This window comes from Daldinia loculata (assembly GCF_022478755.1).
Source record: "Daldinia loculata strain CBS 113971 unplaced genomic scaffold F4817scaffold_49, whole genome shotgun sequence".
NCBI classification, from domain to species: domain Eukaryota; kingdom Fungi; phylum Ascomycota; class Sordariomycetes; order Xylariales; family Hypoxylaceae; genus Daldinia; species Daldinia loculata.
Window position 1 is genome coordinate 125,646 of NW_026054903.1, and position 17,288 is coordinate 142,933.

At 47.9% G+C, this 17,288-nt stretch overlaps 7 protein-coding genes across 7 annotated transcripts; 2 read left to right on the plus strand and 5 right to left on the minus strand.

Annotated features, from left to right (window-relative positions):
• Positions 1–525: 525 nt before the first annotated feature.
• On the minus strand, positions 526–3,044 carry F4817DRAFT_209479 (glycosyltransferase family 90 protein). The gene is made up of 2 exons (XM_049298671.1): positions 770–3,044; positions 526–705 (listed from the first exon to the last, which is right to left on the minus strand). Exons 1-2 carry the CDS (start codon positions 2,539–2,541, stop codon positions 609–611), a joined length of 1,869 nt encoding a protein of 622 aa, XP_049156269.1. The 5' UTR covers positions 2,542–3,044; the 3' UTR covers positions 526–608.
• A 29-nt stretch (positions 3,045–3,073) lies between these two features.
• On the minus strand, positions 3,074–4,512 carry F4817DRAFT_346480 (40S ribosomal protein S22). The gene is made up of 2 exons (XM_049304402.1): positions 3,946–4,512; positions 3,074–3,702 (listed from the first exon to the last, which is right to left on the minus strand). Exons 1-2 carry the CDS (start codon positions 4,076–4,078, stop codon positions 3,443–3,445), a joined length of 393 nt encoding a protein of 130 aa, XP_049156270.1. The 5' UTR covers positions 4,079–4,512; the 3' UTR covers positions 3,074–3,442.
• Positions 4,513–4,662: 150 nt separating this feature from the next.
• F4817DRAFT_346481 (40S ribosomal protein S12) lies at positions 4,663–5,967 on the plus strand. Its single transcript, XM_049304403.1, has 3 exons — positions 4,663–4,803; positions 4,946–5,261; positions 5,320–5,967. The coding sequence occupies exons 1-3, from the start codon at positions 4,801–4,803 to the stop codon at positions 5,442–5,444; spliced, it is 444 nt and encodes a 147-aa protein (XP_049156271.1). The 5' UTR covers positions 4,663–4,800; the 3' UTR covers positions 5,445–5,967.
• On the minus strand, positions 5,680–6,232 carry F4817DRAFT_360699 (FKBP-like protein; the record flags this gene model as incomplete). Its single annotated transcript, XM_049306309.1, has 3 exons — positions 5,680–5,834; positions 5,946–6,057; positions 6,116–6,232. The coding sequence occupies 3 exons, from the start codon at positions 6,230–6,232 to the stop codon at positions 5,680–5,682; spliced, it is 384 nt and encodes a 127-aa protein (XP_049156272.1).
• A 161-nt stretch (positions 6,233–6,393) lies between these two features.
• Positions 6,394–8,623, minus strand: F4817DRAFT_367441 (uncharacterized protein). Its single transcript, XM_049307124.1, has 5 exons — positions 8,131–8,623; positions 7,986–8,067; positions 7,365–7,923; positions 7,021–7,296; positions 6,394–6,941 (listed from the first exon to the last, which is right to left on the minus strand). The coding sequence occupies exons 1-5, from the start codon at positions 8,281–8,283 to the stop codon at positions 6,620–6,622; spliced, it is 1,392 nt and encodes a 463-aa protein (XP_049156273.1). The 5' UTR covers positions 8,284–8,623; the 3' UTR covers positions 6,394–6,619.
• A 277-nt stretch (positions 8,624–8,900) lies between these two features.
• Positions 8,901–12,618, minus strand: F4817DRAFT_346484 (pseudouridine synthase). The gene is made up of 4 exons (XM_049304404.1): positions 12,246–12,618; positions 12,074–12,167; positions 11,679–12,017; positions 8,901–11,631 (listed from the first exon to the last, which is right to left on the minus strand). The coding sequence occupies exons 1-4, from the start codon at positions 12,371–12,373 to the stop codon at positions 9,337–9,339; spliced, it is 2,856 nt and encodes a 951-aa protein (XP_049156274.1). The 5' UTR covers positions 12,374–12,618; the 3' UTR covers positions 8,901–9,336.
• Positions 12,619–12,872: 254 nt separating this feature from the next.
• F4817DRAFT_346488 (DNA repair helicase rad25) lies at positions 12,873–16,173 on the plus strand. The gene is made up of 2 exons (XM_049304405.1): positions 12,873–12,975; positions 13,031–16,173. Exons 1-2 carry the CDS (start codon positions 12,948–12,950, stop codon positions 15,493–15,495), a joined length of 2,493 nt encoding a protein of 830 aa, XP_049156275.1. The 5' UTR covers positions 12,873–12,947; the 3' UTR covers positions 15,496–16,173.
• The last annotated feature ends 1,115 nt before the right edge of the window (positions 16,174–17,288 follow it).

Below are 17,288 nucleotides of genomic sequence, written 5' to 3' on the forward strand. Positions count from 1 at the left end.
ACATGTAAAGCATATAATGTCATCTCGCATCCAACTTAACCTAACTAGTCAGGATTAAGCATTAGATTTCCACCCCGCGAGGCGCAGTACTTTTTACCTAGCGAACCCCCAATCTGCTTGGGTATATAGGTACCTAGGTAGCTGCCTAGATACCCTACCCAGATAGGTAGATACATAAGGCATATGTAGTCCGGGCCAGTCCAGTCCGCCCATCTACACGATCTACTTGCTCGTCTGCCCGACGAAACCCCGAATAAACATCCAGACGCTGTCCGAGATATACTCCGCTCTGGATCCAAAAATTCTCCTCCCGCTGTATATCGAACCGCGGGAAACGGGGCTGTCCGCCAGACTGTCCGGTCCTCTTCCCGTATATACATATATATATGTATGTATATAGTACCATCGTCCGTCCGTCCGGTCGTCCGCATGTCTATGTGCATGTATGTGCACTGGGAAAGACAAAGTGAAAAGTGAAAAAAACTCCGACCATGCAGCTGTTTTATACAATCCGTACGCCGACCTGCCAGATCTACTTATGCCTATGTAGCATATCCTATCCTATCCGTTTCCGACCCTCATATTAACGTGTCCGCTTTATCTTTCCGTCATGGGCTAGGGGGGGCCTCTCTTGACGCCCTACCCGCGGGTGCTCCTACCGAGTATCCGATGTTCTCGCGCTCGTCGTCTGCGACTCGGCCGTATCTGCGTCTGCGTTAGCACTCTGATCCATCCAAAACAACAATCAAATCGAGCCGCCGGGACATACTCTAGCAGCAACCTAAAGAACCACACCTCCATGTCCTCGTGTCTTAGGACCTTATTCGCCCAATCGCGCTGCTGGTTCGCGAGGCGCTCGGCCTCCTTCGTCCCCAGATCGCCGTGACCGAAGAACCGGACAGCCTCGAGCCACTCCTCACCCTGTATACTGAGGGGGATGTAATGCGCCCACGGCTTCAACCACTCGAGGTGCCACTCGCGGAAGATGGCCCATTTGTACACCAAGCTCTTGCTCTTTAGGAACGCATAGAATCGCCCGCTGAAAGCGTTCCCGTCGATGTCCAGCAGATACTTGTACTTCCACGCGTCCTGTTGCTCCGCATGCCCCTTGATCGTGAAGAATTCCTTCTGCGCATCACAGTCGCCGGGGTCGCACTGCCCCACTCCCGAGAAGTATACGTCGATGATGTCCTTGTAATCGCCCCGCGGTACCTCCTGGACCCCCCATTTGCCATTATTCTCCTCGAGGATCTTAGCGTTATCGGCCGCGTTCATCTTCTTCACGAACCGCTGTCGGTGCTGTCGTCGCCACCCGCCATTCCTACTGAAACCGCCGGTCGTAGAGCCGCGCCAGTAGAACTTATCTTGCTTCTCGGTCCACGGAACGTCCTTTGCCTCGTCATACGTTACCTTCTCAAACCAGTACCACGGCGACGGGTACAATATATCAGAGTAGGACGAGATCTTGGACTGCGAGAATATCGGGAACAGATCGAGGACGATGTTGTATGCATTCGGTCGGTCGAAGAAGCCGAACGTCGAGCCTAGCGACGGGGAATAGCAGATATCGGACATGGCTGTGATATTGTAGATGAAGCCTAGCTCTCCCAAGCCGTACTTCGAGATATCATCTTTTCTCTCTTCTTCCTCCAACCCTCTAGAAGGGCTTTCCGGAGGACACGATAGCCTCGAGTGAGTCCAAGTTGGCTGATGAGCAAAGATGTTGAACCGCGTTAGTTTGCTCTCCTCAAATTTAGATCCGTCATTCAGCCCCTTGCCCATCGGCGTAAACTCGTTTCTCGGGCGGGAATGGGAATTGGCCGCGGGCATATTAATATCCTTAGCCCTCTTAACCAATCTAGCTAGGTCATCATGCGGTACTACGACTCTCGATTCGTCGTGCAGGTTAAAGCACAGGTCCATATCGGGTAACCACTTTAGGAATTTCCCCATCATGCCCGCAGTGGCCTCGCGCTGCCACTCGCTCCCACCCTGGATATGCGTAATTTTACCGTTTCGGATCTGGACACCTAGCAACGCGTTATCGAAACCTAGCGCCTCCCTGGCGCGTGCGCGTATCGTGAAGGGCTTTAGTCCCCAGAAGGGCGTCAGCGACTCGTGGATCATGTCGAATTCATCGATGAGCTGGACGTTCTTGGCCTTCGCGAACTCGAACCATTTGTCGAAGTTGGGCGGCGGCGGGATCCCGTACCGCCTGCGGTACTCTGCAACAGCATCCTTGATTGTCTTGGATTGGCGTGACTTGGTGGCTTCGAGGTCTTTTTCCGCTTGCGTGATCAAGTAATACATAGGATGTTCTCCAGCGGGAGCGGGCTTCGGCTTAGGATCGAAGGGGACCGGGGCGGCCAGCGGTTGTGGTGCATTACTCGAGCCATCTTTCCCAGCGCCGTATGTATACGATAGAGGGCCGGGTTTAAGGTCTGAAAGGTTGGTGCCGGAAGGCGTCAACCGGAAGAGTGTGATGACGCAAATACCGAGGAAGACGAGCCCGCCGGTTAGGATCAGTTGGCGCGGCCGCATTTCTCTTCACGCCCTAATCTCACCCGCAGTTTAGAAGGCTCGATGGCGTCGGCTGAGACTTGTTGGCGCAGCAGGAAATAATGATGTAAAGAATGACATTGGTACATGTACCTATCGTGGAGAAGAGGGATACTATTTAGAATAGAAGGAAATATGGAGATATAAACCTCTGAAAGAAATGGACCCGATGAGCTTCAGGAGCCCTTTCCATTCCTGTTTTTTAGTTGCTACCTCTGTACGTAGTGCCCCGGTATTTGTTTGCTTGATCCAATTAAATACTTCCATTTAATCAATAGACGTGCGGGAGGACGCACTGTGACGCGTCTCTGACCCGACCTAGCCATATTATATTATCCATGAATCATGTACAAATTATTTCGAACTTTGCGGGCCGCAGTCAGGGGTATAAGCATGTAAATATTTAAACTTGTGTAAACGTGTGAAAATAGCACGAAATCTGGTCACAAAATTCGGAGGATTACAATTACACTTGTCAATGGATGACAGAACTTTATACCAAATAAACTCAATTACCCGTCACCGTTGTACGGAAGGATCAAGCTTTATTTTCAGTTAGTTAGCGAAGGTACCAATGTTACATAGGTAAGCCCTTGAATTGAACATTCAATGTCCTGCTATGTAGGTACAAGGTACTAAGAGGTACACAGTACAACCGGCACTTTCACATGGCACTCCGTGGCTTGGCAACATACAGGGGAACACAGGGGGCTAGACGCATGCAAGAACTGGACTTGTGTAGCATTTCGTGGTATCGTGGTGTATTTGGCTGAAAAACATCAAGCATCATAGCTTAGCCATTATCCATTCCTCCCAAACGCCGAAAATGCTCTTTAGTCAGTTCATATCCCTTGTTCCTTTTCCTTTTTCTTTTGTCATCCGCCTAGTAGAAGAAGCCGATAATCTTGCCAGCAACGTGCTTCCTTCGGGCCTCCTCGTGGTCCATGATACCGGCAGAGGTGGTAAGGATGATGTAGCCGAACTGACGGGAGGGTAGCAGCTTGACAACCCACTTCTCGAGCTGGGAAAGGTGGACGTTGTATCGGGGAGAGATGACACCGCACTTGTTGATGCGGCCGTTCAACTGCACGACGATCTTGCCGGATCGGTGGTCATCGACCTCCTCGAACTCGCCGACGTAGCCTAACAAGGAAAAAAGCGTTAGCTGAATGTAGCGAAAGACTAAACGTAAGACTTCATTTTGAATATATCAGAGAAACGTGTAAGATTCGTTCGCCAGAAAAAAAACTTCGATCTATCGGCAACTTAAAAGACTTCGGTCGTAGGGCGTTTTGAGACCGTTATCCAGTTATCATGCCGAATGCTTTATACATGAGGGATGTCGGAGGGCTAGTTCGTGCGGAAGACGAAGAAGATATGACCTACCGTGGCGCTGCATGACGGTCAAGAACTTGACGATGACCTTGGAGCTGGGTCGGATGAGGACCTGACGCTTGCCGGTCTTCTCGGCGTTGTTGATGGCGTTAAGCGCATCGTTGAGGACGGAAGTCTTGACCATTTTGGCGGTGTTGCGAGATTCTCAGACCGTTCGAAAAGGATGTGAGGTATCTGTTGGTAATGGTGTTTGGTTAGCCTTCAAAAGCCAAGAGCATGGAGAGTGCCCTCCCCCAATGTGCCACGTTGGGGAGGGTTCTGCCCGCTCAGTACTGGAGAGGAGAAGCGTATCAGAAACCCGACTCGTCCATCGCGACGCGAAGACCGGCGGCAAGGTCTCTGATTGCTCTCCCCCGGCTTCTTGAAGGGCGCATTGGGGGATGGAGTGTGCCTTAATTTAAGGCATGGCGACTTTATTATAACATACCTCTATAGAGGTCGTGAGCGAAGGGGGATTGCTTGACACTCTGGTTTGTGCTTGTCGTGCAGAAGTTTGGTTGAGGTGAACAGAGTGGAGGTAAGAAAAAAAGTTAGAGGGATGGTTGGCGGTCAGTTAGATTGATTTCTCTTTTTTTGCGGTGCGAAAATTGTGGTGGGCGGGTTGAATTGGGAATCTCCACCCAATGGGGTAAATTTCGGCCAACTAACCCTAAGCGATACACAACTAGCCTTCCCCACTGCACCTTCCCTAACGTCCAAGCCTCGATTGATACACTCTATTTCCATTCGGCGATTTGGAACAATTCTAGATTTTCGCACGACTCAACCCACCCACCAAATTCACCTTCACAACTCGACACAGCAAAACCACTCTTCGAGGATCGCACCGGTGTCACAAAATTCAAGATGGTATGTTTTATTATCTATATTATTATTGCGTTCCTGCACGAAGGGACAAGGATATTCAAATGCGACGGCCTTGTATCTTGTGTGCTCAGGTTGCTATTGTGTGCGCGCAAGCAATTTGCTAACAATTATTCTTCAACTTTAGTCGGACGTAGAAGAGAACAACGCACCCGAAGTCCCCGAGGAGGTTGAAGTTTCCGCCGATGCCTCCAAGGGCCAGATGTCCGTTCTGGACGCCCTCAAGGGTGTCTTGAAGCTCGCCCTTATGCACGACGGTCTTGCCCGGGGTCTCCGTGAAGCATCCAAGGCTCTGGACCGACGACAAGCCCACATGTGTGTTCTAAACGAATCCTGCGAAGAAGAGGCCTACAAGAAGTTGGTCATCGCTCTCTGCTCCGAACACAAGATTCCCCTGATCAAGGTTCCCGACGGAAAGCAACTGGGCGAGTGGTCAGGTCTCTGTAAGTTACATGAACCTATGGGGTTATACGATTCGGAACTAACCACAATATTTTGTAGGCGTTTTGGACCGAGAAGGCAACGCGCGCAAGGTAGTAAACTGCTCTTGCGTGGTTGTCAAGGACTGGGGTGAGGAGTCGACTGAGCGATCCATCCTCCTGAACTACTTCCAGACCGAGCAGTAAGGAATTCATCACGGGCGTTGCGCGGGGATATAGACAGTGGAACGGGATGATTTTCAAGCCATCGTCATGAGCCCTTGGCATGTACTCTACCGGCTTGACCATCTGGCATAGATGCTGGGAAAAAATTAAGGGGTCTATACTGCATCAGGAATCAAGGAAAACTTGCATTACCAATCTTGGCTGCAAAGCTTCTTTTTCACCCGTGAAGTCTTTTGTTATTATGGTGATTATGAGCTCATTTGCGCTCTTCTACTACAATCAGGTGGTATCCGAACGCCGTCTTCGCCTCTCCGATGTTGAGATTACTGCCCTTACTCTCTGGTAGCGCGAAAGCAACATCTTCAAATTCAGGTTGTAGTGATCCTTTCCGTTGTGTACCAAGGAGACCGCCTAAGATTTCCAGGTTAGTTTTTTACTTATATAGGAGGTAGAGACTAGATACTAGGTACTCAAGTATCAAGAAGTAAAGTGATAGATTCCGACTCCGTAGATAGAACGTACCTTGTTTAGCTTTATCCTCGCTATACTCTCTAGCCACTGCGATGAAATTACTCAGAGTGGGATCCTCCCTGATCTTAGCCAACGCTTCTTCCTTCTTGGAGTGTTTTTCGCACTACGAGTTGTGTGTCAATTCGTATACTTCAGGATGAGGAGGTCGAACCCTAACTTACTAGGATATGGCGAACCACAACGGACTGTGCGCCTTTCACTTTACCACCCTTTTTGTCATCATTGTCGCCAGAGTCCTTATTATTCGACTTGTTATCGGCCTTCTTCTTCGCACCCATTTTGAATAATGTTGGTGTTAATAGTGGTTGGATGAGCTACAAAGTTGATGTGAGAGCCCCACGTTGATCTGATCGAACTGACGTGCAGGTAATAGTAATAGCACCTAACCTACCTAACCTTAGGTATGGAATATGAGGGGCTATTAGCCGGATCATGTTCAGCTGGTTGGCGGCTGTCAAATATTAGACCCACTAAGCTCATCCCTTTCCTACCACTTACACGATAGGTAGGTCATAGAACTTAATCCGGGGTATTATACTAGGGTTATAAGCTATACGCTACAATTTGCTAAGGATTGATTCTTAATAATACGACAGTAGGCGACATAGAGAGGACTTATATAGGCTTCGTGCGGCATTATAGCTACCCACCATCGGACCTTACCCCTATTCTTGAGAATCAGCTCCAGACCCCCAACGCGAGACAGACGCTCTAAATAGACGCGCCCTTCTCCAGTCATCTCTGTCGATCTTTTCTTCCTGGCGTCTAAGCTTCCACTCCAGATAGCTTGTCTCCCCCTGCAGGAGCTTGATCTTGTCGCCTTCGAGCTTCTCGTATAAGTTCCAGTCGTCTAGCTGGGAGGGTCGCGGTATGCTTTCGATGTCCTCCAGGGACACCTTTTGGTTCGGCACGTGCTCAAGTGTTAGTTCTAGGCGGTAAACATTTGTATTGCTGTCGAGCTTGCACCCGTACTGTTTGACAGTGAAACTTTTCGATAGATGAGTAAGTATTCTGTCAACTGCCAACTACATGAAAATGAGTAGCAAAAGGTTCTGTCATGACTCACAGTCCATCATAACGGACGCCGGCCTGCGGCGCTAGAATACTCTTTAGTCTGTAGCCTCGAAGAACGCGGATCTGTCGGCCGACTTGGGATATCAGAGCGATATGCATGTCCGTAGACCTTCCTTCGCGGACATATTTATAAGTATCACCCCGTAGCCACTCTTCCTGTCCGGTAAGTAGAGGTAGAGTAGTGATACAATACCTTCCTTTCGTCGGTACCTCCAACGAACTAGCCACCATGCCATCTCTCTCAGCACATGTAATGTTCAGCCACCAGCTTGACGGCACATATGATGTCAGAAACAAGCCAATCGAACCACAAAAGAACGAACTTCGAGAACTTACTGTCCAGGATCGAATCGTAGGTTCCCCTCAAGCTCAGAGATTGGGTCGCTCACTTTCGTCTGCCACTTACCCAGGTCGTAGGATAGGGAGGTGTTGAACGAAACATCCTTGAGCCGGCCGCCCTTGACCAGCGCCGCACAGCGATATTGATCCATCATGAAGTACTGCTCGCGGAATCTGCGCCTCCACGCGCGCCATAGGTTCTTAGCATGCGATATAATGACGCGGAATTGCAGCGAGAAGCTGCCAGTTGCCGCACCTGTTCCCAATAACGGGCTAGAAGCGCCTCTCATCTTCTCGGCGAACTGTAGAAGCTCAGCCAGCAGCTTGTCGAGCCGAGCGTGCTCAATAGTCTCGATATCGAGTGCTGGATCCCCCCATTGCTGCTCCTCGTCTCTAAGCGCAGCCTCTAGGAAACTGTTTAGTTTCTCGGTTCCAGGTCCCACGCTTCTATAGTGCTTCAAGTTTACCCTGACGGAGTCCGACAGCTCTAGTAGGGCCGCTGGATTCCAGTTTAGCTCAGCGGGTTCGCCGGACGCCAGTGAGAACGCAGACTGGGCTAAGTACACCCATTGTTAGTCGGCAACTATAATTAAATAGTAGTTAATTGAGCTACAATACCTCTCAAAGGCGGCGGTCTCCTGCTAAACGGCAAGCTGCTAGCTCCGTCTAAACTAAAGTGCTTAACATTTCGGCTTGGGACCTGTACATCGTGAGCAATACTATCAACAAGCCACATATGTTATTTTTTTCTGCATCGCATTACCTTGTTCGTAATATCCTGTTGTCTACTGAAGAGGAAGTAGTCTTGTCCATCATCGCTAATTCCAGCAGATTTTGGCTTCAGATACACCCTTGGTACGTCTACTCGAGACCGGGTACTCTGGTTGTACTGCGCGATTCGTTCGAGCATGCTCATTATGAGGTATAGTTAATAGGCTAGTATATAGTTTGCTCGTCTCGTAGCATCCCAGTTGCGGCTTAGAAGCTCTTAGTCCAATTTTCGGTAGCGATATCTCGTATACAGTGTCCTTGAGACGGCCTTACGGGCAGAAATTATATACGGATTAATGAGGTTATACACGGATTAATGAGGTTTGATTAGCAATGCTTTAAAGTAGGTGTACTTGATATAGGTGGTCGAATCGATATACCAGGGAGAGGCTTGCGAACAAGAAGACACGCCTCACTCCTCTACCTAACAAAGGGAAGTCGCTATTCGAGGACATGATGATATTATGGATCTTGTGAAACAAAGAAGCCTCAGCTCTCTACACGTAGCACTCTGCACTTGCCTTAGGTGCTTATTACACTACGTACATATAGATGTACCTTACACGTAGGTCCTCACAAAGACCATATACCCTAGAGATATATGTAGGTACATAGTCAACGGGACAGAGATGAGAAAGGACTTACTCTCCATGTTACATATGTAGCTCATGCTTCACTATAGAATTCCGATCTGAAAATTTAGGTACCTGGATAGAATAGGCATGTGAGTATGTTCTACGGGGAATTGGAGGACAAGGATAGCTCGTGATACTATATGCTAGGCATATAGTGCATTTGATTTGTTTCGTAGTAATTGGGTATCTTAGCTAACTTCCATAGAATGCCAGAATGATATGGGCCCTATGCCCACTTCTCATTACACCAAAGCCATATCAGCAACTTAGCGTTTCATCTCTTTAGCAGAACATAATGTCAACATTGTAGGGCCATGCGCTTATACATCTTGCATTCCCGTTGTTGAGTTAGTATGACTCATAAAAGTTTGGGTCCTTACCGACAGAGGAACATCAAAACACGATGAAGTTATGAATGCCTCTAGGTCCTCACACTCTGCCAATTAATCTCGTGTGTTTTAGCTAGGAAATGACCTGCGGGTGTAGAAAAATCGAAGGAGTTCTAGGTAAAATGGAGAGGGTGGCGCAAAATGGGCTAGGTTCGTAACAGTGAAATGCTAGCGTTAGATCCCCTCGTTATAGGTCGATAGAGAATCTAGAATAGCCGTGTCGTCGCTTACGGGGATCGCCCCTTGAAGTTCTCGAAGAACCATGGTTGCGTACTGGCTAGTGTTTAGTGCAAATCGAAGGATCACTGCGATTTTCTTCTCATCAGTAGTAGTAGCATTGGTTAACTGGTCCGACTCGTTCGCCTCGTGTTCGCCATCGTGGATGTCACCTAAGGGTTCGGTATGACGAGATGTTTCGGCTACGCTATCACCCGGTGGCTTTATTGCTTCGTTCTGGCGACTAGTGCTGCTAGGCAGATCGACGGCGGGCTTCGACGTCTGCCCGTCGGGTTGAATCTCGGACGTAGCTGTATTCTCGGAAGACTTCATGATGCTGTTGTCAGTAAACACTCTCAACGCTGCCATAAGTAGTTGAATGGCGCTCTTTGCAACGGCTCGCACCTGTGATGTAAGGGTGGCGACAAGCAAGTGGCCAGAATTTCTGTCATCTTGGCCTGTCAACTGCACCCCTTCGATTGTATTTGGCTGATTAGCCTTATCTGCGTCTACTTGCATCTTATCTTCATAAGCTTGCGAGATACCGTTCTCGTTCCCTGCTTTGATATCATCTGTTTGCTCAGAAACTTTGACTCGCTTGTTACTTCCGTTGACTGAAGTCTGCACCCAGGTATCTCTTGTCCGAGTCTCTGGCATGTCGGTAGACTCTTCGGCTTTTCGTCTCTCGGACCTGGCTCGAGCCTCTTGGAGATCACTATCTCGTACGTTATCGGTAAAGTTTTGCCATGTCGAGGGTGTTCCTTGTGCCTCTCGCTGAGCGGCTGTGCGATCCGCTGCTTCTTTAGCTTTGCGACTTCGTATTAGATCTAAATCAGTCGGTACTAGTTGTTCCGTATCCTTCAAGTAGGTTCGGACAGAGGCGTCTGGTGTGCCAATGAACTTGCCCATGAGCTTGCGGTAAGATCCAGGGAGGCTAAAATCTTTCTGCTGCCGGAGCATATTTTGGGGGTCTAGCCCGCCATTCTCCTCCTTAGCCATGAAGTCTCTATAGAACTGTCCAATTTCATTATCCGGGTATACGACGTCCCAACCCGGAGACGGCAATACGACGTCAAAGATGGAATACTTCCCACTACTAGCTTCTTCCTCTGTTAGTGCATGTGCTTTCAACCCGCGTGCATCATCGGCAAAAGATCCTCCGTCCATGAGATGGATCATATCCTCTTCACTGTTTCCGTTCTGGCGGTCTTCTGATGAGGTAGAAGCTTCGGAACCAATAAGGACTAAGTCTCCTTTGACTACTTGCAGACCGAACTGCTCCCAGCGTCTGCTTGCGGCAAAATTCCATACTAGAGACTGGTATGCATGAACATACATCGTACGCATCCCACGACTAATTGAAAGGAGCGCCCCGAGAAAATCCCTAGGCTGTTTATCGAGCTGACGCATCAATGCAGACTCGACATGACATCTTCTGGGTAAACACTTAAGCGCATCCTGTGACTTGCCGGTCTCTGAAAATATTGAACAAGCCCGTGCACGATACGTATCCTCGCGACGCATCGATTCGACGGAGCTAGGGTCAGAGATGTCTAATAAAGCAGGGTCGAAAGAGAGTAGAGCTTGTACAGCGCCTTCGAAATCACGGTTGAGAATCTTCATGCCGATTTCCTGAGTTCCAATTTGATGTGTACCAAATCGCTGAGTGCCATAGTAGTTAATAAAACCATTCCGAGTGACCTGCTCTAATGCTGTCTTTATGGTAGTATCTGCAACCTCGAGTTTTTGCTCAAACGTCAGGTCTTGCGTCCCACTAAAGTAGCAGTTTTTGAGAACAATCACAAACTCATTCCCGCTATGGTGTCCTAGGTGGATGGAATGATGCTCGATCTTGAAATCTCCGAGTTTCACGCCATATATCTTGTCGTTGTTAAGAGAAACTAGTGACTGAGGATTTCGTCTCCGCATACTGACTCGCTGGGTAGTCACAGCACGGCGGTCTTTGGTGCCAGCGATACCGAAGAAGGCGGGCTTGAGATTTAGACAACGGGCTATTTGACCAATCGCGTCCATCGTATCTCGGTTCTCCTTGTAGAGAGTGAAATGCAAGAACTTGCCATCTTGATCCTGGCCGCCATTCTGGCCGGTGTTTCTGGATCTCTCATTTCTAGACCTATCATTCCTTGAGCGGCTGCCCCACTGCTGGTTACCTCTGGTGACAACTGTTGCCTTAATAGAGCCATCCGAATCCGTGGCAGTGTCAAGTTTGCCGCCAAATATGCGACGAATTTCCTGATTAGAGTCAGTTTTACTCGATTAGAAATATCTAGTGGACTTACTAAATGAACTCGGGATCTTTGGGCTTTATCAGTTATTGCTGCGATCGTCACAAATTTGGAGACTTTAGGTTGTGCTTTCGTGCTTTCATTTGCCTTGCTGTACAAGTCAATTAAACCTTCTGCAGTGCTTTGACCGAGGAGATCTATGAGAACTGTCTGATCGGATACGGATATAGTGGTGGAACTTCCTCCATCCTTTGGCTGCTCCGAACTGGCTGATGGCTGAGATGCCGTATCGTTCGCGGCAACGGTATCAACGGTATCAGTTGTGAGGGTTTTGCCCTCTTCAGAATGTAATGGCTTGGCAACTTGAGGCTTTGCTGTTGGTTGATCAGGAGTCTATTGGAGTTATATGCTTTAGTTAAGGGTTACGATGCAGGGTAAAACCGACTCACAGGTTTTGCTAATTCCCTTGCATTTGTCTGGAAGTCATGCAGATGGATCACTTCACCATTCTTACTGATCTCATGGACTTGGAAATCGGTGAATCTAAAATTTTTATTAGAACTGAACCGAATAAGCGAACCGACGTTATAACGACGATTCAGATCAATCTATGTCCCTTACCTTGTACGGACTTGGCCATACCATCCATGCTCCTTCTCCGACACATAATGAAGGATTCCAAGACGTTGCTCTAAGGAGCTTCGCATTGAGGCATCGCTGCCTTGGGCCATAGCAGTATGAGTCGCCATTCTCGAAGTGTAGTATCAGGGTTTTAAAGAACCAGCTATGTGTTTAGACGCATATATGCTTATCGAACATTCGAACAGCTGTGTTGCGATGAATAAATCAAAGTTTACTAAGATCCCATGCGTAGTATCATAGATTGATATCTAACTTAAACGCTTGCAGTATTCGAGATTTTGAAGGTCATAACTTTTAATGGGGCAGCTTCTCTGCCAGTCAGCCAGTTTGCCAATTCAAAAGTTTTTACCGGCAGAAAGTTGAATAATGAGGGCGGTCTAAGAATGGTGGAAGGCGGTGGCGCCGGTGGGTATTTAATCCATTAGTTACTGCATGTCTCCACATCGTACATCTATTTTTACTAGGATTACCTACAGGCATATACTGGAAATTCTCCGACTGGCTCAAAATACTGACCATAGGTTAGGTACATAATAGTGTACATATTTGTTTACGTAAGATTGAGGTTAAGTGCATTAGGTTACATATGTACCTACCTACCTTTACATTGCCTCTCCGCGCCTGCCTTAGTGATCTTTCTTTGACTGTTCCTCACCTTTCAAGTTCAGATTTGCTGTCAAGATGCCAGCGAAGAGAAAAGCTTCAGGAAGTATGTCCAACTATCCTCGCTTGCTACATGAATCCATCATGCTGAACTTTTTAAGACGTTACAGGCCCCGCTAAATCGGGAAGGGCCTCTACTACTTCGACACCCGGTCCTTCGACGCCTCGATCCATCGATAGCGACGATGATTCAGATTCTCCAGAGGAGCCGGTCGAGAATGAGGAGCAGCTACAAAAGGTCGTAGATCGGTTTTCCCTTGCCACGTTTCAAGGCACCACGGTGCACGAAGAAGATTGGACTTCGAGTCGATTTTTTAGAGGGGGAAAGCGGGATTTCTCATATTTGCCTCTAAAGCCCGATTTTAAGAGTCGTCCTATATGGATCGATCCCCAGCGAGGACGGATCATCCTGGAAAACTTCAGCCCCTTGGCCGATCAAGCAAAAGACTTCCTCATCACCGTTGCCGAGCCTTTATCGCGCCCGACCTTCATCCACGAGTATGCTCTTACTAGTCACAGTCTATACGCTGCTGTATCAGTTGGACTACAACCCCGAGACATCATCAACACCCTAGAACGGTTTTCAAAGACCCCCGTCCCAGAATCAATAACGAAATTTATTAGTAGTTGTGCTTCAAGTTATGGTAAAGTGAAGCTAGTCATTAAGGATACGAAATATTTCGTGGAAAGCACAGACCCGGAAGTACTACAGAAACTGTTAAAGGACGAGGTTATCGGACCTTGTCGCGTTAAGGGGACGGAAACTGTTATTAGCGCACCTTCTATGGGTGGCCTGGTGATCCCCGGAACCTCCAATGCTGCAGGAGTACAACAAGCACAACTTAAAAAGGATGAAAAGGCACAACCAGAGACAACCGAGGGGGCGCAAGCTCAAGATCCTTACGATGCTCTAAGGGAAGACGATGATGACGATAATCAGGAGGCCGTGCATGCCTTCGAGATCTATGACACTTCTATCGAAGTCGTCCAGAAGCGTGCCTTGGAGATTCAATACCCTATGTTGGAGGAGTATGATTTCCGCAACGACGATCGAAATGCGAATCTCGAGATCGATTTACGACCAGCTACACAAATTCGGAGTTATCAGGAGAAGAGCCTTAGCAAGATGTTTGGTAACGGCCGAGCAAAAAGTGGTATTATCGTCCTGCCTTGTGGCGCAGGTAAGACGTTGGTCGGAATCACTGCTGCCTGTACGATTAAGAAGGGCTGCATCGTCCTTTGCACGAGCACGATGTCGGCTAATCAATGGCGGAACGAATTCTTAAAATGGTCCAATATCAGACCCGATGATATTGCCTTATTCACTTCGGATCATAAACACAGGTTCCCCGGCAATACTGGTATTATCGTTACAACATATCCCATGGTGACAAACTCGGGGAAGAAGCGGGCTCACGATTCACAGAAGATGATGGATTTCCTAACTGGTCGGGAATGGGGTCTGATGTTGCTCGACGAGGTTCACGTTGTGCCCGCCAATATCTTCCGGAAGGTCTCACACTCGATCAAGAGCCACGCAAAGCTCGGATTAACTGCTACGCTACTTCGAGAGGACGATAAGATTTCAGATTTGAACTTCCTTATTGGGCCGAAGCTGTACGAGGCGAATTGGATGGAGCTGTCGGAGCAAGGCCACATAGCCAAAGTCCAATGTGCTGAAGTCTGGTGCCCGATGACGGCAGAATTCTTCGACGAGTTCAACAGACAGAAGAAAAATCGAAGTCTCCAACAAAACTTATATGTCATGAACCCACGAAAGATCCAGGCTTGCCAGTTCCTCATTGACTATCACGAGAGGCGGGGCGACAAGATTATCGTCTTTTCGGACAACGTATACGCCCTCAAACAGATCGCCTTAGCCCTCGGAAAAGCTTACATTTGTGGGTCTACATCGAATAATGAGCGGACGGTAGTGCTGGAGAATTTCATGCATAACCCCCTCGTCAAAACTATCTTCCTGTCGAAGATTGGTGATACATCTCTCGACCTTCCAGAGGCTACGTGTTTAATCCAGATATCCTCGCATTACGGTTCTCGTCGTCAGGAAGCACAGCGACTAGGCCGGATCCTCCGAGCAAAGCGGAGATCAGACGAGGGATTTAATGCGTTTTTTTACTCGCTAGTCTCGAGGGATACACCCGAGATGTACTACTCGACCAAGAGACAGGCTTTCCTTGTAGATCAAGGATATTCCTTTAAGGTCATTACGTCTCTTACCGGAATGGAGAAGATGGAAGGGCTCGTGTTCGGTACGCCTCAGGAGCGTCGTGAGCTTCTCGCGAAGATTGTAACCGACACAGAGAAGCCGGATGATAGAGACAGGGATGATACCACGGATGATATGTTTAATATAGCAGGTTCGAGAAAGAGAGGTCGAGTTAGACGTACAGCTGGTGGGCTTGATGATCTTAGCGGTGGAAAGGACATGGCCTACATCGAACAGAGAAAGGGCGCGAATAAGGCGCTCAAGAAGAAGCCAGCCAAGAGTCACGCCTTCTTCAAGAAGATGGCGAGGGAAAAGGAAAGGCTCAAAACTCAGCGCTAGGATGCGTGAATCTACTGTGTATACTATCGGAGCGTAGAAAAGGAGTGGCGCCAGTATATTTTGGAGACTGCGTGGGATATGAATCTACCCCAAGTATGGTTTTCACCGCTGGATGACAGGTGGTACTCATGCTACAGGCGTATCGCCATAGACGATACGGTTTAATACGGAGGTACTTTATCCGGGTGTGGCTTAGTGATCCCAGCGCAATGGACAGATGCATCCATCCCACGATCATGGCTGCAGTGCTACGTATGAAATGCAACCTAGCACACGCACATTGCGTGGCACCGGGAGTTATTTAAAATTTGCTCAAGACACTGCACGACATGGGCTGACTTTCACGGGATTTGATTGGGGTCGCATTTTGCTGAGGGATAAGGGGAGGCTTAACTCGAGTTACATTTACAGTATTTTCCTTGCAATACCTATCAGAGTTGTCGATGTACGGGTTAGCCGAAATACCAACTTCATCCGCGCCACCTACCCTCTTAGGTAGGTAGGTATGATGGTATGGTGGCATCTACGAGGCTATTGATGTTATTGCTTTTTTATCATGAATAATGCCATAAACTTTTTGATATGCATGTAAATATCACAAAGGGTTACATATCCATTTATAGGTATTTTTGTACCTTAGGTACAGTACCTGAGTACATACATGTTAAAGTGTAGGCGGGTGTGACATCATCACCTAGGAGGTAAGCACCATAAAGTCGCAAAATATGTAACGCAGTCACATGTTGAAATGTGGCTGTCGGCCAAATATAGCCCCCCTGGTCTATATGATTAAGTGCACCGCTCGTAATCTGTAAAACCTTCCGGATCTTTTCGAACATCTCCAATTTCCGCAGATGGAGGTAACATAATACTCCAAGGTCCACGTATGCGATTCTACAGTGCTTAATAGAGGGATGTGAGTCTAGAACCTTCCGGAACTTATTTTGCAAACAATTGACCACGAATTGGTTGACATGATTCAGATGCCGGGTGCTGACAAGCGGCATGGTAGCAACAACAGGACTTGCATTACAGAGCTTATACCTTAGACACCAGACTCTAGCCTTTTTTTCTACCACGTAGCACCACTGCCGGCGGCGCCAACCTTGCTCTACCCCGGCTGTCCTGCATATTTAATCTTTGCGCTAGATGTGTTTCCGTTAACTAGCCGGTTAGACTATGTATGTTCCAACCCTGCTAACCTGAATAGAGTAGAAGATGGTGATTTGTGCTTGATTCAAAACATGCGGTTAGTCCATTATGAAGATATACACTAGGTACATACATTCACATTAGACAGTACGTGCATGTACATATGTATGCATGTTATGTCCACGGGTGCATCATCTATCTCGGACCTAGAAAACTAGGGTATCCCGTCATTTTTTCTGTCTAGGGATGAAAAAGCAATCTTTGGTAAAAAATTTGAAGCTTGTCTGTTGTAGGTCTTGGCACTTTTTTCCTCACCCCTAAAGTACGAATTGTCAGCTAGGTAATGTAAGCCCCCTTTTATATTCACAGTTAAGACGTGAGAAAAAAAAGTAAAGTAGGAGCACGGGAAGCGGCATAGGTACATAATAGAGTCAGGCTGAGTGCCAAGATGCGTTATCAAGATTTGACTTTCTTAACTAGATCCACTTAGTTACATACAGAGGTACCTACCTAAACAATTCGAGTCGTTGCTTCAGCGGAAGGTATCGCCTCATTTATTTTCCTCCGTCACTAACCTTCTACATACACTAGATTTTCGATATACCAGTGGACGTACCCGGGTCCAAGGTGAAATAAGATTT